This window comes from Ricinus communis, chromosome 1 (genome assembly GCF_019578655.1).
Source record: "Ricinus communis isolate WT05 ecotype wild-type chromosome 1, ASM1957865v1, whole genome shotgun sequence".
In the NCBI taxonomy this organism is placed as follows: domain Eukaryota; kingdom Viridiplantae; phylum Streptophyta; class Magnoliopsida; order Malpighiales; family Euphorbiaceae; genus Ricinus; species Ricinus communis.
In genome coordinates this window covers 2,614,451-2,639,343 of record NC_063256.1, presented here as the reverse complement: position 1 = coordinate 2,639,343, position 24,893 = coordinate 2,614,451, and the positions used below count along the sequence as shown (strand labels likewise).

Genomic DNA, 24,893 nt, shown 5'->3' with positions numbered 1-24,893 from the left:
AGTATGCAAGTTAAATTTGAAAACTTTCTTTTAGAAAAAAAGAAAGAAGAAAAAAAGAAGAAGAAGAAAACTTAAAATCCAAATGAATTTAGAAATTACATTTATCAAGATCAGATGAACTTTATGGGTCGTAGGACATCTTATTTTTATTTTTGTAAATACGTTAAAATTACTTTTCTAGAACATTATTAATCATTTAAAAAAGTATTATTAATTATTTTATTTTAAAAGATATTTTTCACTGCCCGATTTTCTAAATGCGTCAACCATAATAATAAAATATAGTTTTAGAAAGTATTTTTTTGCAAAACAAACAGGACTTAATTGAAAGAAAACTTTCATTTTCAGACCTCACCAAAGCAAAAGAAACTTCTTATTGTCTGCTGCTGGTTATGTTAATTGGGGGTTTTTTTTTTTTTTTTTTCCTGAGAATAGTTGTGTTAATGGTTAGTTAATAGTCAATGCATTTACTTTATTTATTTAATTTAAGTTTGCAGAGTTATTATTTTCTTTTATTCTAATTCTATTCAAGTTCAAAGAGGAATCCCCTACTTCTTCCTCTCATCTTCCTGGAAACCCCAAGCATAATTTAAATTTAGGAAACCATGAAATTAGGTTCATATACAAGTTCAATTGCAGCCGCCACCACCACTTGTTTAAGCGTTCCTCTCAAAAATCTCCATTCTTTCTCTTCTCTTTCCTTTTTGAATTGGAATAAGAGAAAAGTCGGTGGCGACATGTCTCCATTTAGTATTCGTTCTGCTTCTCTCTCTGCTTCCACCGCCGAAAACTCCTCCGCCACCGCTACCACCTCCTCCACGTTGTCTGTGAAAAAGCCTTGGCTGATTGTGGGGCTTGGTAATCCTGGCAAAAAATATCAATCCACTCGCCATAATGTTTGTTCTCTCTCTCGCTGTATACTAATTTTCTTTTCATGTATTTAAAACACTAATAACCCATTCTCTTTTTGGATTAACAGGTGGGTTTTGAGATGGTAGACGCTGTAGCTGATTCTGAAGGAATACCATTGAGTAGCGTTTCATTTAAAGCTCTTCTTGGAAAAGGTTTTTACTTCGTCACAATTCTAACTTATTTCCTTAATTCATGAATAAAGCTCACAGCTTTGCTTATTTTTTTGCTGCTTTATTGTTTAAATTTTTTGTCAGCTGATTACTTTACAGCTTTTTACTCTGTAATTTGGAGTAACTAGTGGCTTCAGTATTTAGGCATCAGACTAATGTCAAACAATATTTGTTACGTAGCAAAAAATTGTAGGTGGTAATGGAATTCTGTCTTTTCCCATTTGATTGTTTGTCATGAAATCAATCCTAGTGATGTAAGACAATATATGAATTACCATATATATTTTTGAGTGCATTTCCCAATCAGTAATCTTGACGTTTCCACATTCTAGGTTATATTGGAAATGTTCCAGTAATGCTTGCCAAACCACAAACTTTCATGAATGCAAGTGGTGAGTCTGTAAGTAAGCTAATATGGTAGGAGCTTTACATGCATTTATGGTCAATATCTCTCTTTTGGTCTGCATCTCTAAGTTTCTGTCAGTTTATTTCTGATGCATTTCTTAGGTTGGGGCTATTGTCTCGTATTACAAGATTCCACTGAAGCAAGTACTCTTGGTATAATTTTAGTCCTTCACTGAGCTTGGCTTATACTTGACCATTTCGTGCTTTGTTTGATCTCATAATTCCTCTTTACAGATTTATGATGACCTAGATTTGCCTTTTGCCAAGTTGCGACTATTGCCAAAAGGTGGACATGGGGGACACAATGGGTATCTTTCCTTTTCCTCCCTTCTCTTAATGCCTTGGTGCTAACTTTGCAAAGATTTTGGTTCTAATTTACACTATACCATAAATTTCCAGTTGAAGTTGATCTTATGGCTCTCTTTGTGGAGGCTCGTGTTAATTGACCCCATGCTTATGATGATTCATAATATGATGTATGTTCGTTTTATGGGTAGACTTCCGTGCATTAGGTATAAAATATGTAGACTGTGTTTCTTTCTAATGCAAATCTGTGACCATTCAGTTTATTTTGGAGTTTATTTTTCCATGTTTGTTCCTTGTATGATTCCTGATGTGATCTACAATAATATCCTGCATTATGTCATTTCTTTGAGCTGCCTTTCGGAGCTTTATTTTACCATTCTTCTCTTGTGGGAACGTGTTTCCATTTTTTTTATCCATTTACATGTTTGGTTAGCTCTAGAACTGGAAATGAAATGCAATTGTTATGATATTTCTTTCTTTTTCTTTTCTTATTTTTATTTTTTTGGTTCACAATGGAATTCAAATCCTTATGTACTTATATTTGAGTGGCTTGACTTTGTGTTATGACAACTATTTTTTATGTCTAATTCTTAGAATTTTCACTAAATTTTATTTAGTTACTTGAAAAATAAAGTTAGGTTGAGATACTTGAGATCTAGATATCCATTTAACTCCAAGTCCAAGGGTAGCTGAAGATGCCATAAATATGATTTGGGAGTTATAGACTGTTAAATATTGCATTATCTACAGCATATTTGCCGTAGCAATGCCTTTTGAGAACTTCAGAAATATGAATGTTTTTGTCAATGAAGTGGTTAAGAATTTGTATTAATATGACTAGTAGATGATGTGATTCCTTACTTATGCTTTCCTCCAGGATGAGGAGTGTTATTGATCATTTCAAAGGAAGTCGTGATTTTCCTCGTTTAAGAATTGGTAGGTTGATTCCGCCTAGCAACTATCTATATTCAGCACGTTCCTTCCATGTTTAGTGTAGTGTGTAATTGTGAAACCATTCTAGGTATTGGGCGGCCACCTGGGAAAATGGATTCAGCAAACTTTGTTCTTCGCCCCTTCAGCAGACAAGAACATGAAGAGGTACGTCAACCTTACCACATTTATACCCATGAAAAAAAGGAATTTTGTGGCAACAGTGGATTTTAAGTATTCAAACCATTTCTCTTTTCAGTTGGATTTTACATTTCAGCAGGGCTTAGAAGCCATCCGGATTCTATTACTTGAGGGATTTAATAAAAGCGCAACATTTGTCAACAGTGCGAAATCTATGGAGCAATACAGTTAATATTTGCTTCTCTAAACATTATTATTTAAGTGATTTGAAGGAAAAGGAAATCATGATGGATTGGAAGAGGAGACAGCAAAGAAATTAGGCGATTTACAGTTGATAATTTATTTATTTTTTCCAGAAAATAAACACCAAATTGATGTTTTATATTTAATGTTTTCCCCAAATTATGAATACCTCATTATAACCTCTTCTTCGGAAATTGGCAAGAGTTAAGTTTTTATTTGGCATTTGAAAAATGGTAGATGGATATGCATTGATGTAGGAAGTGTATGAAGAAAATGATTTTGGGCAGTTCATGCGTCAACTAATTGTTAGAAGCTTGGGAACCTAATTGTTGGCACCGAGAGTGGGTGAAGGAATTGATCGACAGAGATGGACCCAAGCAATTTATGTAAATATGAATTCTTATCGCTTGCAATTTTGCATATGCATGCACTAAATCCGGAATTAAAACCCCCATAATTCTCTAATACTGCCATTATTAAGTAAGAGTCACAGTGTTTGCCATGACACCATAAGTAAGAGAGTCTGCTGGGACCAACGGATAAGGTAATAAGATAGAAGAAAGCTATGCTATAATTTTTTGACAAAAACAGGATTTTGTTAAACTTTAACGGAACCCACTAACTATTTAACTGTTGGGATCCCCAATTAGAAAAGTACTTCCAGATCAAATACTAGTAAAATAAATCTAGCGGGGCGGACATAAAATCTGCCGACAATCACGGTACTTGTACCACGTGCATGGTGGTGGGACCCTTACATTTTGATATGAATAGTGTTTCCCCTCTTTGCACAATCATTTCATCAAAGCTAAGCTGACCTGAGTATTATTATGTTTGTCTCCGAGTAACGACCATTCCCACTTTTCTTTGTGGGGTCCCCTCTTCCCTCAATATCACGGACTCCACTCCGACACACGATAATATTACCCCTATTATTAAAGAATCCTACTTAACATTTAATATTCCCAACCAAAATTCAAAGAAAAAACAATCAGACAAACAAACCCGATAGCTTTCCCCATCCGCACGCCACGTTTCACGCATGCACTGCATCTTTATTTACTCACACCCTTCGTTATCCTAACATTTTCAACTAATTTACTATAAATTTAAAAAAGCAAACCAGAAAATGCACAGAGTACAGTTATGCCCTTAATTAATGACCCCACCTTCATTATTTGTTTATTTAGATGGGTCCTACCTATCATCCAACCCACCGCCGCTGCCGCTACCGCTACAATACAACAACAACACACTTGTTTGCTTTTCCTAAAATCCAACTATTTGACGAACACATGTTTTGACCAGAGAATGATGAAAATAAAAAGGTAATTTCATTACCTCCAAGCAAACAAACCTATTTAATTTAATTTAATTTAATTTAAACCTACCTGGCCTGTTCTTTTTAACACTTATTGGTTGAGAATCCAACACGATTATTAGCCAAGTCAAAGCTAACACGCGTACCCTGCTGCTGCACATTCCCTATGATAGACAGAGACGACGTCGTAGGAGCAAACGCAAAGCAATAAGTCCCTGCCGAGTCCACCGGTATCAGATAATTAGCAGCCGGTAAATCCCACGACTTCCCTCCATCGAAATGAAACGACACCGTTGGCACCTTCACGCTACTCTGCCCTGATAAATCATAGCACGTGTCAAATAATGCCACCCCGCTAGTAGATCTCAAATGCCGACTCATGCTCACAAATGAGTCACGCAACGAGTTATATGCTTCGCTCTGTAACCGAGTTATCGCCGTTCCACAATCGACAATAACACCTCCATCACCGGAGTCGTCCAGCTTAAACACTTCCTGTGGAATTCTAAGCAACTCACCACCGACGCTCATCCCGCTGAGTCCAACGTAATAAAACGTATCGATTTTGCTACTTTTTAACAAGGGAGCTATAACCGAGTCGCCAACCGGAGCCGAGTTAAAATCGAGAGTTGAAGATGCCGCCGAGTCGCGATTCACCAAACAGTAAGAAAACGACGTCGCTTTAAGCTGTGATGTTAATGAGAGTGGGCCACCGCCTAATCCAAGCAAGCCAGCAGCACCTACAAATAATCCTTCGTTATCATGACCACAGCCCAAGGCGATACTGTTCACAGTGCCTGATCCACCAAACGACATCGTTTCAGTAACGAAATCACCGAAAGTAAACGATCCATCACCGTAATTAACCTGATAACGACACTGTCCATTACGGCAGCTTGACATTTGTAAAGAGTTACATTGCTGTGAATCGCATGTGAGCGGTGAGTAACTAGAGGACGCCGCTGGGGTAAAAATAGGGTCCGATTGTTGGTAACAGTCCGAGCAGGGTTGGCATTGGATCCAGTTAATGTCGGAGCCAGTATCTAAAACCATGTAGTATGATTTCGCCGGGTTACCGACTCCGACCCGGGTGAAATACTCTCCGCTTCCTTGACTGGTACCGGAGGATACCGGTGTTGATAAATCTTGGGGTTGGATCTCGGTTTGGAGAGGTTTGAGATCGGATTTGGATACTCCATTTAGAATTAATTGGAGCCGAGTTGTTATAGCTTGGACTCGAGATGAGTCGCGGTGGAGACGTGAAAGGACTAGGGCTTTATAGTCTTTGTGTGGTGTTTTATGGATGGTGTCACGTGGGTTAAGCGAGAGTGAGAATGAAGAATTAAGGAATGATGGAATGGCTATAGTTTGTTGCTGTTGTTGAGAGAGGGCGGTTTGTTGCTGTGGGTTAAAAGATAGGATGTTTAGAGCTTGTTGAAGAGAGGAGGAGACATCGAGGATTGTCGTTTTGGTGGCGTGTGGCGGTAATAAGTCGCGAGAGAGAGCCAAGGTGAGAGAAAAGATAATGGTGAAGAGAAAGAAAAATGGTTTTGCAGCTGGTGGTGCTACCATTTTCCCTGTTTGGTTGCAGCGAGAGACAGAGAGAGAGAGTGAGCCAAGGAGGCAAGTTTTGAAGTGAAGTGTTGAAGATTTGGGTCTTATTTAGAAGGGAGTAAAGAGAGAGGGTGCGTGAGTCACGTCATGGTCGTTCAAATTCGAGAAAAAGGAAAAGGAAAGTTGTGAAAGCAAAGCGAGTGGTGTAAAGGAGTGATTTCTGGAAGGGGATGATGATAATAATAAAAATAAAAGATTTAAAAAAGAGTAGGTGCTCCTTCGCGCACCCTGCCATAATTGATGGGTCCACTTGTGGTTCGTTTAGGTGGGACGGAACGGACTGGTTTTACTAATCCTACAGCATAAAGAGCCATCAGCCTCTCCTCGTCACCATTCGGTGAATTTATTAAATGTTTCCATCTTCTTTCTTCCTATTACATCCTTTTATTATAATTAAAATGTTTCTATCTTATTTAATGCAACTTTCTCCTTTAATTCTCTATCATTAAATTTTTACCATCTTCGGCTATCACACATTATATTTTAATTATATTACTTTTTATTTATAAAGAATTAAGAGTTTGTATTAAGTTTCTGGTTATATCTACTAAAATGGTAAGAATGTATTATCAACGTAATGAATATATTATGTACCTCATAACTTATTATATCTTGAATTAAAAAATAAAATATTTTATTTATTTTCTCAAAATAAATGAATCTTTACTTATTTTAATACGATATTTAAATATACTAAATAAATTATATTCACATAATTGAATATAAGACTTTAAATAGGATTGTATATATCAAGTTGGATTGACTATTTTTGACACATAAATCACTCTTGACATAAATTTAAGTTAGACACGCTAGAATTCAGGTCATAACTAGGTTGATTTCTTTATGATACATCAAAATGTAAAATTAAACAAATTAATTTGTGTAATCCAAAATAATATGAGATAACCTATTTAATTGTATTTTATGCTAATATATGATATACAACTCATTTAAATCTATTAATAATTATAATTATTTTATCTTTTTATATTTTCAAAATAAAAATGATTATGTTCATGCATATTAGTTATAAATATAGTATTTAAATATTTATAAATGAGTATCGTAAATTATATGTTCAAAGAAATTTATATAATATAATATAAAAAAATTACCTTGAGTACCTATATACTTAAACGGGTTTAATAAATATATACAAATTAGGAGTTAACATATTTTTGATGTGGTGAATAAATGAATTGAATTAAAATTATCATTTTTATATCATACATGCCTTGATTAATTCGAATTGCAAGTGCTATTATTAATTAATCATCATAATTGGGTTGGGCTATTTGTGCTCTAGTTCTGAAATTAATTTTGTTTTAGGCAAAATTCATAAATTGGCCTATGAACTATTAATTTTTATTTTGTACAAATAATTTATTTTATTGAACTCTTAAACTATCAGTTTTGCTCTGTTTAAGGACTTTTTGGATAGTCCTTCTGAGCATGCTCCAGACGCACTTAACGAGAGCGTGAAGTATCTTTACTTATGCTGACTAGGATATAATTAGACATGTAAACGATGACAATGAAACAGAAAACTATTACATAAGAGGGTTTAAAGTTAATAAAACGACTCAGTTTTAAAGAAAACCTACTTGTTCATTTTAGAGATTTGGCTCTTTCTAATTGCCATCGATTTAGGTAATGGTTTCCCCCTTTTGCTTTCACAAAACTGATAGATATAAATAGAGAGAGAAGACGATTTTAGTGCTCACATTTGAGAAGTGTGGTCTTGAAGTGTTAATGAACATCAAGATAGGTTTCTAGCAAGTTTTTATAGATATATAAAGTGGACCGACATTCATTTTTTCTGTTTGTGGTGGACTAATTATTCAGATAGTGGGGAACCATTTGTCTTAGAAAGGTGTGTGTATTTTCTTTTGTTTAATCTTTTATCTAAATGTATAATACTTATTTAATAAATATTGTCATTTTTCTGTTGCTTGGTGTTCTGTATTTTGTCTATTTACTGCGTTACAGTGTTAATTGTGAAATATCTGTAAAGAAATCTAAGTTGCTTGGTATTCTGTCTATTTACTGTATTCTGTCTATTTATTGCATTTTGTTGCTTGGTGTCTAAATGTATAATACTTCGTTAATAAACATTTTCATTTTATGTTGTTTGTTTAAGTGCTCAGTTTGCTAATAATATATGGTTATAATGTACACCAATGCTTTCATTATTTATTAGAGATATGCTTGTGATTTATATGAAAATGTGTAATGATGAGTATATATTTTGTGATTTATTGCAGATTATATATTGTTGTTATGTTAAGTTAGTTATAAATGATGGAGGGTAGTTAGTTAGAAGAAATAGTCTAAAATACTTAGGTGGAGTTGCCAATGTAGTGGAAGAGTGTTTTGACTTGGACTTGTTGTCATTATCCTAATTTATTAGCTTATGTGACAGAATTGGGACATACTAGGATAGTTGGTTTATACCATTTAGATAATAGTGGTTTTATTTTATTAAGTGATGATGTAACTATCATGCAAATGGGTGTAAAACTAAGAACTAGTAATGAGTTGCATATATATGTTGATCACACAAATGGAAATGCAAGTGGTGGTGAGAAATATAACCAACCTTTTGTCCAAGTTGGCAGTAGTAGTCAAGATTCTGGTATGACTGAAAAAGATTATAATGATTTTATAGATTATGTTGGGATTTTTGTCAGACAACAAAATAAGGAAAATGGTGATGATGACCAGCCTCATCTCACTTTTGATAAGTTCCTTGTACTTGTTAATTTATTAACAGATGATGAGGATGATGAATTGCAGGAAGCAAGGAAGAGGGTTAGGAATTTTTAGACTATGAATAAAATAAAAGTGGTGATTGAATACATAGGTGATGGGGCTCAAACCCAAGAAGAAAATGAAGAAGTTAATAATGAAGATGAGATAGGAGGGATGAGTGATGATGAGTCAACTAACAGCTCACAATACATAGATAATGATGACTTAGGGAGTTATTACAGTAATTATGATAATAGTTGTGTTGATGAGGCTAAAAGAAGAGGGTTAAATTTGATGTTACCCAGTCTTCTACTTAAGGATGGTTTTTGAAAATGTCCAGCAATTTAGATATGCAGTTACAAAATATGTTGTAATGAAGGATTTACAAGTGCACTTTGTAAAAAATATGAAGTGAAAAAAGTTAGAGCACACTATAAAAAGGGTTGCCTTTGGATTTTATTTCGAAGCATTGATAGTACTAATGAAACTTTCATTGTCAAGGCCTACCACCCAAGGTATAAGTGAACTAGAGTGGATAGAAATATGATGGCCAATTCCGCATTTCTAGCCACACTTTTTAAAACAAGAATTATGACATAACCTACCATTAAGATTAAAGAAATAAGAGCTTTATATAGGATAGATTTTAAACTGGAAGAAAGCATGACAATTTGTAGGAACACTAAGGTCAAAGTGATGAAGCAGATTAAGAGATTATGAAAAACAATATGCTGACTTAGTTGATTATGTGGAAGAAGTGAGAGTGTCAAATCCTGGTAGTACATACATTGTGAAATTAAGCAACAAAAGTGGTGGACAACTAAATCTATTTGAAAAGTTTTATGTTTGTTTCCAAGGATGTAAACAAGGTTGTATTGAAGGTTGTCGGCCTAATTTGGGCCTAGATGGCTGTCTTTTAAAGGGCCTATATAAGGGGCAGATCTTATATGCAATTGGGAGGGATGGGAACAATCAGATATTCCCATTAGCATGGGCAGTGGTACATATTGAGAACAAAGAGAGTTAGGCTTGGTTTTTGAGATGTCTGAAACATGACCTGCCTATTGGAGATGAAAAAGGGGTATACAATTATTTCTAACATGCAAAAGGTCCGTATTTCTTATTAGTGTTTAATTTACATTACCTAATTAATATATCAGTATCATTTTACATTTACGAATTGTGTTTTCTTTTCAGGACTTGGAAAGTGCAATAACAAAAGAATTGTCAAATATGCATCATCGAATATGTGTTAGACACATATAATGCTGCTTGGTCTAAGAAATAGAGGGGAGATGAGAGAAAAAAAGCCTTATGGGCCTGTGCAAAGTCCACCTTCCAAAACCAACTGAAGTGTAATATTACTGAGTTAGAAAAGCTTGGAGTAGGAATTGTGGATGATTTGTTTGAGCACCCAATGCATCAATGGGTTAAGGCTTTCTTTCTCTTGGACTTACCAAAGTGTGATGTGATTGATAATAACCTAACTGAGACTTATAATGGTTGGATCTTAGAAGCTAGGTGTAAGCCTATCATCACAATGTTGGATGACATTAAAAAACAGGTTATGAACAGAATTTGGAAGAAAAGAAACTTTGACAGTAGTTGGATTTCAGATATCTTTAGGACATTTAAAAAAGCTTGAAAAGAATAAGGAATTGAGTTATCTATGGTACAATGACTTCAACAAAGATGAAAGATTTGAAATAACATTCATTCACAATGTTGCAATAAGGCACACGGTTCCTTTGGAGAACAAGACATGTACATCTAGAGAGTGGCAGTTGATTGGAATTCCATGTCAACATGTAGTTTGTGCTATGTATAGCCAATATAAGGATCCATGAGACTTTGTGGCTCACTGGTATCACAAAAACACCTATATGAAGGCTTATTCATATTCACTGCAGCCTCTAAGGGGTAAAGAGGATTGGCCAAAGCTAGGAACTACACCAATAGCTCCACCTCAAGTTGGAAAGATGCCTAGAAGGCCAAAGAGGTCATGGAGAAAAGATAAAGATGAAGTGAAGAAAGTTGGTAAATTAAGAAGACAAGAAAGATTAATGCATTATAAGATATGCAAGAGCAATTCACATAATTGAGTATTGTCCTAATAGAGAAAAAGCAACTCGAGTACTCATAATCTATTGACTAATATTTTGAAGTTATTTGGTGTCTTATAACTATGTTTAGTATTTTTAACAGATTTCTACCCCAATGAAAAAAGCAAGGAAATGGATAAGAAAAAGTTCAAATAGTGGGCAGTCTTCTCAAATTGAGGTAGAAAATGTATTTATTCAGGAGTATTACAGCCAAACAAAGTCTAAAGGCAAAAGTAAAGATGATAGATATACAGTAAAGAACTCACATATGGGATGTAGCAGCAAAGAAGGAGGTGCATGTCCTTTTAACGTGATTGTGAGGAATCCATGCAACAGTTCACAAGTTAGTTTTAACGAGGTAGTTAATGAAGGAAGATTTGAAGTGGAATATATATCAAAGAAGAAATTACCAACATGGAAGAAATGTTTGCAGAATCAAGGGATACAATATCAAAATGCAGATTAGTTTGTTACTCAGGGGTATAATATTGGTTCAAGTAGAAATACTCAACAAATACTAAAATAAGGAGCATGACTATCTAGGACAGTTTTTTGGCTTCATAACACCCAAACTATTCATTTTGTAGCTACATATCATTTTTTTTTGTAAAGAGTGAATTGATACAAAATAATTTATTCATTTTTTAATTATAATAATTTTGATTATAATTTGGCAATTAGACTGTCTTTGTAATGATTTGGGATGTTGTTAATTAATGCATTGTTGGTTAAATATATTCGGTCTTATTCAAGACAGTTTTTATTTTAATTCATTAATCATATTTGTCTTACTAAAAGCTATCTTACAAATTAGATATCCAAACATATAACTATATAGAAAATATCAGCTTTGAGATAAAACACTTGCTATTACGTTTCCATTCAATTTATACAAGTATATGTTCCTACTAAATCTCAATTGTTACTAAAATATAAATAAAGGATATATGTTGTACAAGAACAACTACATTGCAACAACAAACACAGCCTTATAAAAATCCCTACTAAACCTCAAACACTTGGCTTCTTGGTTTGCTTCAGTGACAGTTGCATTCAAATACATAATTTTTTTCCTCAATGCTTCCATCTCTGCCATGGTCCGATGAATAGCATTGTTATCATTGACTTCGTTGTGACCCAAAGCCTCATGTCTGATGTCTTAAGTATTCTTTTGGGAGGTGTTTATTTATTTATTTAGAAAAGATGTTAAAAAAATCTCATGTCTGATGTTCAGTGGATTCTTGAATTTTTAGTATTATAAAAAATTAATAAATATTTACGAATATTAAAATATCATATTTTTAATTTAATATCTAATATCAACTCAATATATTTTATGTTATTATCTTATATATAATAAAGACAGAAAATAAATTAATGATTAGTTCTAAAAGCCTGAAAGCTGCTAATTCAAACATTTTAAGAAATATTTCCTAGTAAATGACATAAGAATATTTTGATACCTAAACAAAAATCATGCCACCTTATACACCGTGAAACTGATTTTAGTTCATTCTAAAGGCAAGAGTCACGGACCTAAGGGATACGATTGACTTACTTAGAGGCGGACAAAATTTTTAAGGAAAAATAGAAATTATTTATATATTTTAATTTTTTTTATAAAAGATATAATTTTAATTTTTTCATTTTTACTATGTTAAAATATCAAAAATATAATTTTAAATATGATATTAATTGGTTATTATTTTAATAAAATAATAAAAACAATTTATAAATAAAAAATAACCAACAAACAACTAAAAAATAATTATACTGTATTTAAAAAAATTTTCTTAATTTTTAACAGGCTAAAACCAAAAATGGACCTAAAAAAACCCGATCCAAGTCAACACTCTCTCGCTGTTTCGGTCTTTTCTCTTCCATGACCAGAGAGCATATTCTAAAACCCTAACTACACCCCCATACAAACCCCTCGCTCTCTCTTTCTCTAATTCGCAATCATGTACGGAGGAGGTGAGTTCAAAATATCTCAAGAACAGTAATTTAATTCTTTAACCAGGTAACAGTAAATCTTTTTTGGTGTGTTTGAAATGCAGATGAAGTATCAGCTATAGTAATTGACCTTGGTTCTCATACTTGCAAAGCTGGCTACGCTGGTGAAGATGCACCAAAAGCCGTTTTCCCCTCCGTTAGTCTCAATCTCACTCTTCTGTCTCTTGATTGACCTACATTGTCAATTTTCCTTGCAATTGTTTTTTCTTTTGGCACTTGATTAACCGATGATTTTAATTTTCTAGGTAGTTAAACCTAACTAGGGTTTGCAAGCTTGAACTTTTACTCACTCCAATAATATAACATGAATTCTTTTTATGCTTATCTCTTTACTGCTAAGGTTCTAAAGTTTAGAAGGTAGAATTGCATGCTAATGTCATTAAAAAAAAAAGACTTTCTTTTTCTTATTTTTCTTTCGATTGAGCCATTAGTTACGTGTGAATTGAACTAATTCCCATTTTTACCGTTTGATATGTTTGGCAAAAATGAGGGTAATGTAAGGTAAGGTAAGGTTTTATAAAGTAAATGGAGGTAAGGTTTTAGGAGGTAAGAGTTTTTAATTTTACTTTCTTTGGGAGGTATGGATGGTAAATGAAGGTTTAGAAGATAATATAAAGTTTTTTAAATTATAGCCTCCCCAACCCACCGACTTGGTGGGTTGAAATTTGAAGAATTAGAGGTTCCAAAACTTTATAATCCAAAGAGGCAGTAAATGTAACTGGAATCTCTTTTGTTGGATTTTGAGTTTTATAATTAACAGGAGAGTAATTGAACTTTTGTTTTGGTTTATATGTTATGTCTTCACAGGTTGTTGGATCAATTGATCAAATGGAATTGGATGATACTACCAATAATGAGAAGAACCCTTCAGCAGATTCTAAGAACAATAATGGCAAAGATTCTGAAAAAGGGAAGGGAAAACGTAAATTATATGTAGGATCTCAAGCTGTAGGGTTTCGCCGGGACCATATGGAGGTTTATTCTTTTTTAATTATCTTTTTTTTTTAATTATATTTGGAAGATTGGTCTGGATATCTGTAAGCCATATAATGTTTAATGCTTTATGTTGTTTTACTGTTTTATCAGGTCCTGTCACCCATAAAGGATGGAGTTGTTGTTGACTGGGATATTGTCGATAATATCTGGGACCATGCTTTCAGGTAGTGGCAGGCCAATTATTGAGACTATATTTGTTTTTAATATTTTATTCTGAGTAATTTGATTAAAATGTTGATACATTTAGGGAATGTCTATTGATTGATCCTAAAGAGCATCCAATGCTGCTTGCAGAACCTTCATTCAACAGTCAACAGCAGAGAGAAAGGTAGTCTGCAGACATTTTATGTTTGAGAGTGAATAAAGAGCTCTCTTGTCAATTACAATTGCCATAATTTATTATATTGGTGACTTGTGATGGTTGGTATACATATGTGGAGTATGCTGCTCCCTAGCCATGTGGAGTAGCCATGTGTCCCTCCTGTAACTGGAATTAGCTCTTTTAATCAAACAAATGAACCTGATTCTTGTTACTATATGAGAGTGACAACTAAAAATGGAGTTCATTTAGGCTGAAAGTTTTGTTTCTGGTATAGCAGTTGCATCAAGGATTGTTATCTATAAGTAGCAAGGGATGTATAACTACAGATTACTTTCGACATATATTTTACTCATTTAGCTGCTTTTCTTTTGTAATTTGATTCTATATGCTTAAAAAATGGTGAAATAATCTCATTTGCAAAATTTATTCTTGCTGGAAAATAACTACAAACCAAAGCAAGTATTCAGATCTTCCTTGCCACCTTCCTTGATGCAAACTATGATGATATATCCTTTAGATACATATTCGTTTTTATTTGGCTCGGTATATTTTGTTTCTTACTTCAAATTACTACAGTTAAACCGATTCATATTTGTTTTGCTCTAGTAGCAATAACAAATTTTCTCAAAAGAAACCTGATGTGCTTAAATTTTGTTATTAACTTAAATTCAAGTAGCTTAGCATCTTTGTTCTTTACTAATTAGAGAAAGACAACTAATTTTGTTTGTCTTGGTGTTTGGAATCATAATGATTTAATACTTACTCATGATGATTGGGTTGTTCATCTCTTACAGGACTGCAGAGCTTATGTTTGAAAAATACAATGTTCCAGCATTATTTTTGGCCAAAAATGCTGTATGGGCTTAATTCATCCTATGCCAATAACTTTAACTTTTATATATAGTTTTTGAACATAATTCAAAAAAATTTTGTTAAATGTTCTTCTCACTCCCATGCCTTGAAGTAAGATATCATGGTCTTTATTTACAATGATTGAGATACTTCTTATTGTCAGGTTCTCACATCTTTTGCCTCAGGACGTCCTACATCACTAGTTGTTGATAGGTAGGATATAGATTATTGTTGTTGAAGTTATTTTATTGTTATTAATTATTGTTTTTTAGTGCTCTGACTTTATTCATTGATTTTGGCATTATTTCGTGCTTGGATTGCTGCCACTTCTTTGTATTTCTGTTCACAATTGAAGTAGCCACTTTATACCTTCTTCTGCATTTTATCTGTGGCCAAAACTCTTGGCATGTCACGCACATTGCAGATACTTGCAGTCATTTACTGCGTTTCCGACGCAATTAATGAAAAATAAAGTCTATGCCCACTCATCTTTCTTTCTGTATTTGGGAAAATTTAATTCAGAAGTGAAATAGATAAAATAAAGAGAAATTATTATAACAATGGCAGTGGTGAAAGGTGAAACTCTGACAGATTTTTCATTGAGGATATTAATGTGCTAGGAAGATTGAAGGGTATGCTGGACAAAGTAATCATGTGGTATTTGAACTTCAACTAGGATTGGATTTCTAAATGAGAACTTGAGCCTTTTGTCTGGTAAACTAATGATGGTTTTATAATAATTTGACATCTTATTTAACTCCATTTGAGAGACAAAATTACTGCCCTGTCCATTTCACAAAACTGAAAATTACCTGAAGAGCCCTGAATCCTGAAATTGGACAACACTGAATCAGCAAAAACTTTGCTTAGAGAATCACAAATGTAAGACAAAATGAACACTGTGAAGTAGAAAATATTGCAGATGATAAGCCTATAAGTGAAATTTACACCATATATCTGTTTGCCGTGAGCCTTTGAACTCTTTTTCTCCTGTGCTTTTAGTTGTCTGTGGACATCTCATAGCATCTACAGTAATTAATATCCTGCTTAGAATGATGGCTATAATCATCAATAGTTGGATACTTTTAAGATGAGTATTAAAATATTTAAACCTTTGGAAAGTGGAAGTGTTTTATTTCCAATATTTTCTGCCTTTTATTTCATTTGCATCCTACTTTTATGTATCAGTTAGTTCTGGTTAAATTGTAATTAACTTTAGTAAAATGGTACAATTGCAGTGGTGGAGGATCAACTACAGTTGCTCCAGTGCACGATGGTTATGTTCTTCAAAAGGTATTTCACCTTTTACAGCCAAGTGTAACATTTCTTAAGTGATGCACTATTAAACTAACTGCTGGGATACTCCTAAAAATATTACAAAAGATTTAAAATATTTTTCTTTTTATTCCTAATAAAATTCTATATTAATCATATTTATCACAAGTTCATTATAGTTTGTTGTATGCTTAATCACTTAATAAATAATTTTGTTATTGAAAATCATATAGTATGAGATCATAAAATTCTAACAATATTAGTTGATAGGATATTAAAGTTGAAAAGAAATATTACTAGATTTTAAATGACAATAAAAACGCCAGACTTTTAAATGAAAAAGTGTCTAAATCAAGTTACCTTTTTGTACTCTCCCTTAAATCTTACTGGATATAGAATTTTTTAAATTACTAGTGATACATTTGGCCTGCCCAGACTAAACTCCTAGCTTCACCACTGGTTTCATTTGAAATTAGTCAAGTTAATGAATTTGAGGGATTTTGAATTTTGATAGCAGTAGCGGCATATCACTGTGTAATTTGACTAAATAATTAAATGTTTGCATTTGTGCACGTTTGCCTTGTTTCATTGTAATCTCCTTCATATATATTATAGCTGGTGCTGTGCCCCTTTGTTTGTGAATCAAAGATTTGTTACTGTGTCCTGAAATCTAGAATGTGCAAGCGTGCAAGGATTTATGAGCTTCAGTTATTTGTGCTGTTATTTATCATTTTGGGAAATTGCTGGTCATCTCTCTGCATTCTATCAACCAGTATGCATCTTTCATAGCTGCAACATTAATCCATTAACATGATTTGCCCATAATTTGCAGAGAATCCACTGATTCTATTATTCAATTTGCATAGTTATGATTGCCAAGCAGGAAAATAAAATAAAAGAGAGGCTCTTTTTTCAATCTTTAACAACTTTTCAACATTGTCTTCGTCTTCTCTTCCTAGGAATAACTTGTGAACACTTTCTCCTTCCTAGCCATGGTCGTGCTGCTGTGGAAATGGGCAGTTTTAGACTCTATGTAATGCTTGCAACCATTAATGATGTGGATTTTCTTTTTTAGACTAGAAATTACATCTAATACACAAAAATCCAAAATTGTAGCAGAAGCTGCAAGGAACTAATGCTTTCAGTGCATATAGATAAAATCTTTATTCAAAATAATAACTCTTATTAGTAAAGCACTTGCATGTTATACATAATAATGCTTTGCTAATCTCATGGTTGATGACTATGTATGAAAGCATGGATAGTGTTTCAGAGGCTGATTGGTTTGCTACTTATGTAGAAAAGCCATATAAATATTTTAAAAAGTTTGCTGGCATTCACGTGACCTAAGGGGTATAAAAACGTAATGGCCATAACCATTGATATTTGATTATGGTTATTTTTAGACCATATATTTTCCTAAATATGCAGAATTTATTGTGCTTTCCCCTTTCTTAAATACTCGGAGAGTTTCGCGCAACGAAATTTGGTTAACTTTGTGTTCTTCTCTTCCTACTTATCAGCCTGTCACAGACTGACAGCCTTTCTTTACTTTATCTTTTCTACATTCTTTTGATGATAGGCAGTGGCTTCTTCTCCTATAGGAGGAGAATTTCTCACTGATTGCTTATTGAAAAGCTTGGAGAGCAAGGGTATCACAGTAAGTGACTTCTTATAAATATTACTTTGAAAGGCAAGTTACGTTGGTAAGACTTGTAATTATTTTTGCTTTGTCCTTAATATGAACTTTTATTTGACTTTGCAGATAAAACCTAGGTACTCTTTCAGGAGAAAGGAAAACCGGCCAGGCGAATTTCAGGTATGGCAAATTGTTGCTTGCAGTTTATCGTGTTAACTTGATTTAATTACGTACATGCACACATTCACACACATTTGCATATGGAGAGGGAGAGAGATGTTGATTGTACAGACTACAGATTTTCTAGTTGTTGTCGTTCAGTTAAAATCTCATTTCATTTTACTTAATTTCCGCTTGTGTTTTTAGGAAAAAAAACTAGATTTGTACTTCCACACTTAATTAAAAATAGGGAGCAGGTCTAGCTATAGGAAAAGCATGTAGGTTTCTACGGTTGGCAATTTAATAGCTATAGAGAGTTTTAGGATTGACTGAAAAGGCACATGTGCACTGTCACAGGACCTGTGAGCAGTGAAAAATGTTTGTGGAGTGGCATCTAAAAACAGTTCTGTTATATTCAATTTCTATAGCTTATTAACAGTTCGGTAATACTTGCCTCAAGCAAATTTCATCTGGTTACATTTTTATAATTGCTGGTGAAAATAGTTAACTGAGTGCATGGAATCATGAATATTATTCATACTACTAGAACTCTACTGTAGCTTTCTAGGTGTCTCGAGTTTAGTATGACTCATCTTTGTCAGTATGCTCTAAATGGGCTGAAATAAATTACAAGGTGAATTAACTAACTTTATTCTGGGATATTGGTTTTTCTTATGTGAAACGACCATCAATCTTCTTCCTCTTTTGTGTCCTGATCTAAGTTATGTGTGTTGTTCTGGTATTGCTTTTGACACTTTTCCACTTGTTTTTAAATCTCAGACAGTGGATGTTGATTTCCCAAATACAACTGAAAGCTACAAACTCTATTCCCAGGTCTGTTATTGATCCCACAATGTTTCTCCTTGTGAAGATAGATATCTATTTTCTTTGTACATCTATTTAGTTTTCTCTTTGGAAATAGAGGATAATTGCAAGTGATATCAAGGAATGCGTGTGTCGAGCCCCAGATACAGCCTATGATGGTCGGTATTCTCTCCATATGAGTTTTTCCATGTTTGCTTGTGGATTTTTCCATGTGCATCTTTGGCTTTTGTGAAGATAATCTTGTTTTTATATTTATATTAAATACCTTTTACAGTCATTTGGTTGCATCATCATTATTAGACGCCAGTACATGAAAAGCTTTATGAAAGGTGTTAATTATACTGGGTCTTCTAATCTGCTAACCTTCTTTCCTCCACTTTTTCCCTCATAAATGCAGAAAAAGCGTACTCAAATATTCCAATGACTCCATATGAGCTTCCTGATGGCCAGTAAGTCTCTTGTAAACTTGTACTCCCCTGTGTGGATTCTGGTTAAGCAGCTTTTGGTTTCATACTACATGATAATTACTAGCTAAGTATCTGATTTGGAATTTTCAAATGCAAAACAGGACAATTGAAATTGGAGCTGATAGATTCAAGATTCCAGATATTCTATTCAATCCACCTCTGGCTCAGGTGTGCTCATGAATTCTTAGATGCATTCTGTCATATTGTGTCCATTCCAACCCTTTTGTCGCTCAAATATATCTGTTTATGGACATGGCCATTGTACAGTTCACATTCATTGGAGACATGTGTACATTTCTGTTACATCCTAGAAGTAATATTATTTTTTAACTTACCTACATCGATTTCATTTTTGTAATCTTCGCCAGTGCTCACATTAAGAAGCAGCAATTGTATGATCATTTTCTAAAAATTTCAGAAAATGAAGTGTGCATTACATGTTTGTATGTGAGCTTGCTGATAGGCGACTTAGATTTATCATTTGAATGGTAGGAATCATTTGCCAAGTCAATTAAAACTTACACGCCCATGATTAAAGGCCCTAAAATCTTGGTTAAGGTAAACTGGTCTTTCTTACATTTTCTTAATCTAATTTTGACTAATCTAATCACATATCCTTCTTATCCAAAAATACCGAGTTACGTACCTCATATATATTATCTTTTCTGGCAATCTTCATCAAGTATTCTCTTTTCTTCTTGTCTCCTTGCACCTGGTAGCATTAAATTTTCCAGCCATCTCTATCTCATCTCACCTCTTCTCACAACATCAATACCAAATTGAACCTCGTCATCCATCACCTTTCATGTGGGCACGCAGTAACATGCGATTCCAGCCACTGTAACTCATTACATCCTTGACAATAGCTTTTGGTGAAGAGTGGTTTGGATTAGCTAGATAAGCCTTTTAATAAGTCTTATTTTGTATTTGGGCAATAAGAAACTATGAGAAAATGAAAGAAAAATAAAGAGAGGAGAGAAATTACTGTTGAGGAGAGAGAAAAGGCTTTGGATATCTATTTTTCATAAATTAATTGGATCTCCTATTAAATTTAACTGAGCTCTTTTATTCTAATGAGTTGGCAATAGTTTTCACTAGTTAAATGATATTTTAATTCAATTGAACTGCCACATGATCAAGACCATATGTAATGTGACCAATTTGAGAACTTGGCTAAATTGCAACCAATTTGAAAATTTCTTCCAAGATTTGGATTTTTTTGACTAATAGGTCCTTGTTTCCATCTGACTATCAGACAATTCCTGGTATGGAGAATTCTCCAGAGATAGCTCCTAATGTTCGAGGTTTGCCGCAAATGGTAAATTCATGCTCTTTTCTACTTAATATTTTGAATAAATATACAGATCTCGAATATTTAGTATCTTTATCATAGCATCCTTCTTTTTTATGTTTTCAGGTCATAGAGAGCATTAATAAGTGTGATGTGGATATACGGAGAGAACTATTTAGTAGTATCTTGGTAAGTCACTGCAGTAGTTAAAGTTTCTTTTCATTATGGAAGTAGGAGATTGTCATACTCTAGCAGTTTAGTTTTTCTTAGTGCGTTGATAACTCTTGCAAGGATGTCTTGTCACAACAGTCGAGCAACCTTTGGTAGACAGAGATATTACTAATTTGCTAAGGAATCAAAAACCTCCTTTGCATCAAAGATATTTGACCACCTCAATTACTTTCCCTCTAAAGTTAAATGCAATATGTGACATATATTATCTGCCATAGAGAAAATGCATGCAGATGCATTGCAATTGTGTTGGCATTATCCTCTCAGGATACAATCACTATATTTTTCATTAGTGTTAATGTTGTTGCGAGACATGCTGAAAATTGAGCCTGTTAACAACATTGTGATCATTCTGTGAATAAAGGACGAAACAGGTATTTCAATGAAGTGTGATTATTCTGAAAGTATTGGTATCTGGGAAAATCCTTTTTCGCATAGTTTTTCAACTTCTCTTTTTAAAGTGTGTGGGAGTGGTGTGAGCAATGTCTGTATCTTACGAGCATCATGGACCTGAATCAGTCGTGTTTTTTTCATTGTCTTAAAACATAAAAGTTATTCCTAGAAAACTAACGTTTTCTTGCCCTTAGGTAGCTTTATGAGGAAAATCACATAAGTTTCATGTCCAATCTTTTGGATATCAATTATAAGCACGCTGGTATGACATTTATGCATCTAACCGAACATGAAAACCCAATTGTGAAAGCAGCGAGAAGTTCATTAAAGTCCAACCCTTTTTTCCATCTGAACTTTATAGCTTTTTATACCAGAAGTTCATGGTTTAGTATCTTAACTTTGTCGATCATCAGTCCTTGTAATTTCTTATCGATTTAGTCCTTTCTGCTTCCTGTCATTTAGCTTGCTGGTGGCACAGCATCAATGCAACAGTTAAAGGAACGTCTGGAAAAAGATTTGCTTGAGGTGCCCTTTTGCTGTAAACTTTATTTGTTTCTTTGTTTTATTGTTTAATCTTCTCATATGTTTGGCAGTTAATTCTTGGGGCTTTGTTCTATATGCTTAAATGCTAGGTTTCGTGATCTAAACATTATTGGCTTGTAAAGCCAAACACTGTTTGTATTCAGTGATTCTATAATATGCTTTATATCATCAATTTCATTATCATCAGCCTTATTTGAGATACTTGGGACATGCTTGACCGTGATACACCTTGGAGATGGAATGGATTGAAAATGGATGTTAGATTTGTAGTCAAATTGCAAATTTATTTTTGAAATAATCAATAAAAGGAGATGGTAGCATATGAAGTTATACTTTCAACTAGATGTTATTTCTATTAAATTTAAGCTATTCAAATGAAAAAAAAAATCATAAAAGATTTGGATTCCTTATATTTCAATCAAGTAAATCCTTTGACAAGAGTTGCATTCCGTTCTTGATTCCTAATCGTGCCAAACATGCCCTTGAAGAATAGTCTTTTCATTTTCAACTTCAAATCTAAATCTTGTTAGTCATATAAGATAATTGTTTTATTGTCCTCCCCCCCACATCCCACCTCTTTTGCGTGTGCTTGTCACCCTTTGTGCTCTATGCTGTGCGAACCTCAGAATACATCTTTTCATAATTATAGGAAAAATTGCACAGCAAAATTGTTCATACTGGTTTTCACCTAGATGCCAAATTGGTAGTGCTGCCATAATAAATGGAACACAAATTTGACGTTCAGGTCTGATTGAATGAAATGGCCATTAATTGTTATACAGGAGTCTCCTCAAGCTGCTAGAGTTAAAGTGCTAGCAAGTGGAAATGCAACAGAAAGGAGATTCAGGTTTGATTTGAGTGCTTCTCTCTCACCATACATGGTGTGTTTTTTGTGAATGTGCATGTGTCAGAAATTTGCTTTTTCCAATCTATTGATTGCCATTGCGATGTGCTTAAATTGATAAAGCACACATAGAGTATCCGTTCTTTTGTTCATCAGTGAGCGCCTAAAAGATGCTGCACTAAGATGGGTTAAAGCTTCTGAACAAGGATAATGTATTAGTTAGTGATCATTAAATGGTTTTTGTTTGTCCCTGAGCACCAGTGTGGAATATGGTTAAAAAACTGTTGCGACTTAGAAACTACTAAACTAGCGTAATTAATGACTCGGGCTCTGACAACTTCAGATCTTACTACGTATGGTATGACCTTGGCAGGTAGTCAGTTGGTTTTATATGCTTAAATCCCTTGATACTTATTTGCTCTTGTTAGATACTATTTAAGGCATTGGGTTTTCATGAGGGCTAGGCTACTCTAGGATGTGATTACTTTCCTTGAATGGGCACATATACACAAAAGATGTAACGAAACGGACACGTTACTTTCCTTCGTCTGGAAGCATCTTGAGTAGTATTTACTGTCACACTGGTGCTGCAGTTGACAAGTCTGTTTATTTCTTCTTTTCCCTGCACACACCCAGCCTCTCTTCCCCTGTAATTTCCCTAGCAATTTCTTTTTCTTCTTCCAGATCTAATGCATCATTCTTTTCATGTTGATGCTGCAATTACTTGTGCAGTGTATGGATAGGTGGGAGTATATTGGCATCTCTTGGTTCATTCCAGCAGATGTGGTTCTCAAAGTCTGAGTAAGTACCATGTCTGGAGTCCATTATTATTATACAAGTGTGGTTGGTTAATCCGGATGTTTACTTTTCAAGTTTGCTCCTAAGAAGCTCTAATACACAGTTTCTTAGTTTGCCTTTTAAGACTCTGAATAGAATCAATGTTGAGTAAATATTTTTCCTAGTGTATAAATATGTGGATATTGACAGGTATGAAGAGCACGGGGCTTCTTATGTACAGAGAAAATGCCCTTGATTACCTTCTTTGTGAAGCAAAGTGAGGGATGCGAGTGTGTACCTGCACATAATGGTGGATAAGCTATGGTTTGGGAAAAGCGGTTGAAAGAAATTGCGATTTTCAAGCTCCCATTTTGTCATCTTAGGTTTGAAAGTAATATTGTGCCATAACACTGACCTTATAGGACAAAGATTTATTATAGCTTCTAATCCAATTTATGGTATGTGGACTCAGCACAAAGCTGTAACTATACATTGTATGCCTAACTTAGATTACATGTTATCCGGTTCTCTGGGGAACTTTTTAACATCAGTTGTGAAGCCGTTGGATTGGGTATTTAACATATAGACGTAGGAAACTTGGGGCACTTTTAGACATTGCAAAAGGTAATTTATGTTCATTATTAGCAGTCTTCTGTTAAGATGGGATATGACTGTCTTCCAATCTCTGCCTTCGGCTATAATTGTAGCTATATTGGAAACAGGGTTATGCTAATGAACACTCTGCTCTACTGGCAATCACAAAAGGAGTTTGAATCTTCTTGTTTCTGTTAATTTTAATTGTCAAAGGATATTTTATTTAACATGAGATGGTTTTCAAAAATCAACGAGTTCTAGTGAATGATTAGTTTTCAACAATATTATTAAGGCCTTGTTTGGAACGAGGTCTCAAAAAATTATGAATTATATAAAATTTAAGGTGTTTACAAGTTTTTAATTTTACTGAGTTGTTTATGCTTTCTTGTTTAGTACATATATCTGATAAGTGAATTTTAAAGATATTTATGAAATAAATAAAAAGTGGAATAGTTTCCCACTTATTAAATTGAGGAATTTTATAAAAATTTACTTGTGGGAATTTCTAAAATCTTTCATTCTAAAGATTCTCTGGGATGATGAATTTTATCAAAATTTAGGGATTCTTTTTCAAACAAACAATAAAATTTGACAGAATTTATGAATTTTGAGAAAGCCATTACTAAAAATCCTCAAAAGGAATACTTTACCTAAAAATGGAAGAATTGCTGTGAGATTACTTTTGTGTCACTCTCATTAATAGAAGAAAGAGTGTTATTAAAATATGAGAGATAGAATACGAATTCTACTGACTCCCGTAGAATTTGTACATTA

General features: G+C 33.7%; 3 protein-coding genes across 5 annotated transcripts; 2 read left to right on the top strand and 1 right to left on the bottom strand.

Moving 5' to 3' along the window:
* Positions 1-388: 388 nt before the first annotated feature.
* On the top strand, positions 389-3,301 carry LOC8286729 (peptidyl-tRNA hydrolase, mitochondrial). The gene is made up of 8 exons (XM_002511917.4): positions 389-896; positions 980-1,064; positions 1,415-1,482; positions 1,590-1,640; positions 1,722-1,795; positions 2,671-2,729; positions 2,815-2,891; positions 2,983-3,301. The coding sequence occupies exons 1-8, from the start codon at positions 606-608 to the stop codon at positions 3,094-3,096; spliced, it is 819 nt and encodes a 272-aa protein (XP_002511963.1). The 5' UTR covers positions 389-605; the 3' UTR covers positions 3,097-3,301.
* Positions 3,302-4,182: 881 nt separating this feature from the next.
* LOC8286728 (protein ASPARTIC PROTEASE IN GUARD CELL 1) lies at positions 4,183-6,313 on the bottom strand. Its single transcript, XM_002511916.4, has one exon. It carries the CDS (start codon positions 5,998-6,000, stop codon positions 4,513-4,515), a length of 1,488 nt encoding a protein of 495 aa, XP_002511962.1. The 5' UTR covers positions 6,001-6,313; the 3' UTR covers positions 4,183-4,512.
* Positions 6,314-12,712: 6,399 nt separating this feature from the next.
* Positions 12,713-24,317, top strand: LOC8286726 (actin-related protein 4). 3 transcript variants are annotated; one of them, XM_002511914.4, is made up of 20 exons: positions 12,714-12,872; positions 12,956-13,047; positions 13,719-13,886; positions 13,998-14,071; positions 14,155-14,235; positions 15,024-15,084; positions 15,245-15,294; positions 16,320-16,374; positions 17,939-18,016; positions 18,122-18,175; positions 18,935-18,988; positions 19,077-19,137; positions 19,377-19,428; positions 19,548-19,614; positions 20,702-20,764; positions 20,864-20,926; positions 21,824-21,886; positions 22,687-22,751; positions 23,481-23,549; positions 23,736-24,317. In XM_002511914.4, the coding sequence occupies exons 1-20, from the start codon at positions 12,860-12,862 to the stop codon at positions 23,779-23,781; spliced, it is 1,329 nt and encodes a 442-aa protein (XP_002511960.1). In that variant the 5' UTR covers positions 12,714-12,859; the 3' UTR covers positions 23,782-24,317. The 3 variants fall into 3 exon arrangements, 2 of the variants coding, with proteins under 2 accessions (XP_002511960.1, XP_048232891.1); XM_048376934.1 differs by lacking the exon at positions 21,824-21,886; XR_007216679.1 differs by lacking the exons at positions 19,377-19,428; positions 19,548-19,614; positions 20,702-20,764; ... (3 more) ...; positions 23,481-23,549; positions 23,736-24,317 and having other exon boundaries at positions 12,713-12,872; positions 17,939-18,008.
* The last annotated feature ends 576 nt before the right edge of the window (positions 24,318-24,893 follow it).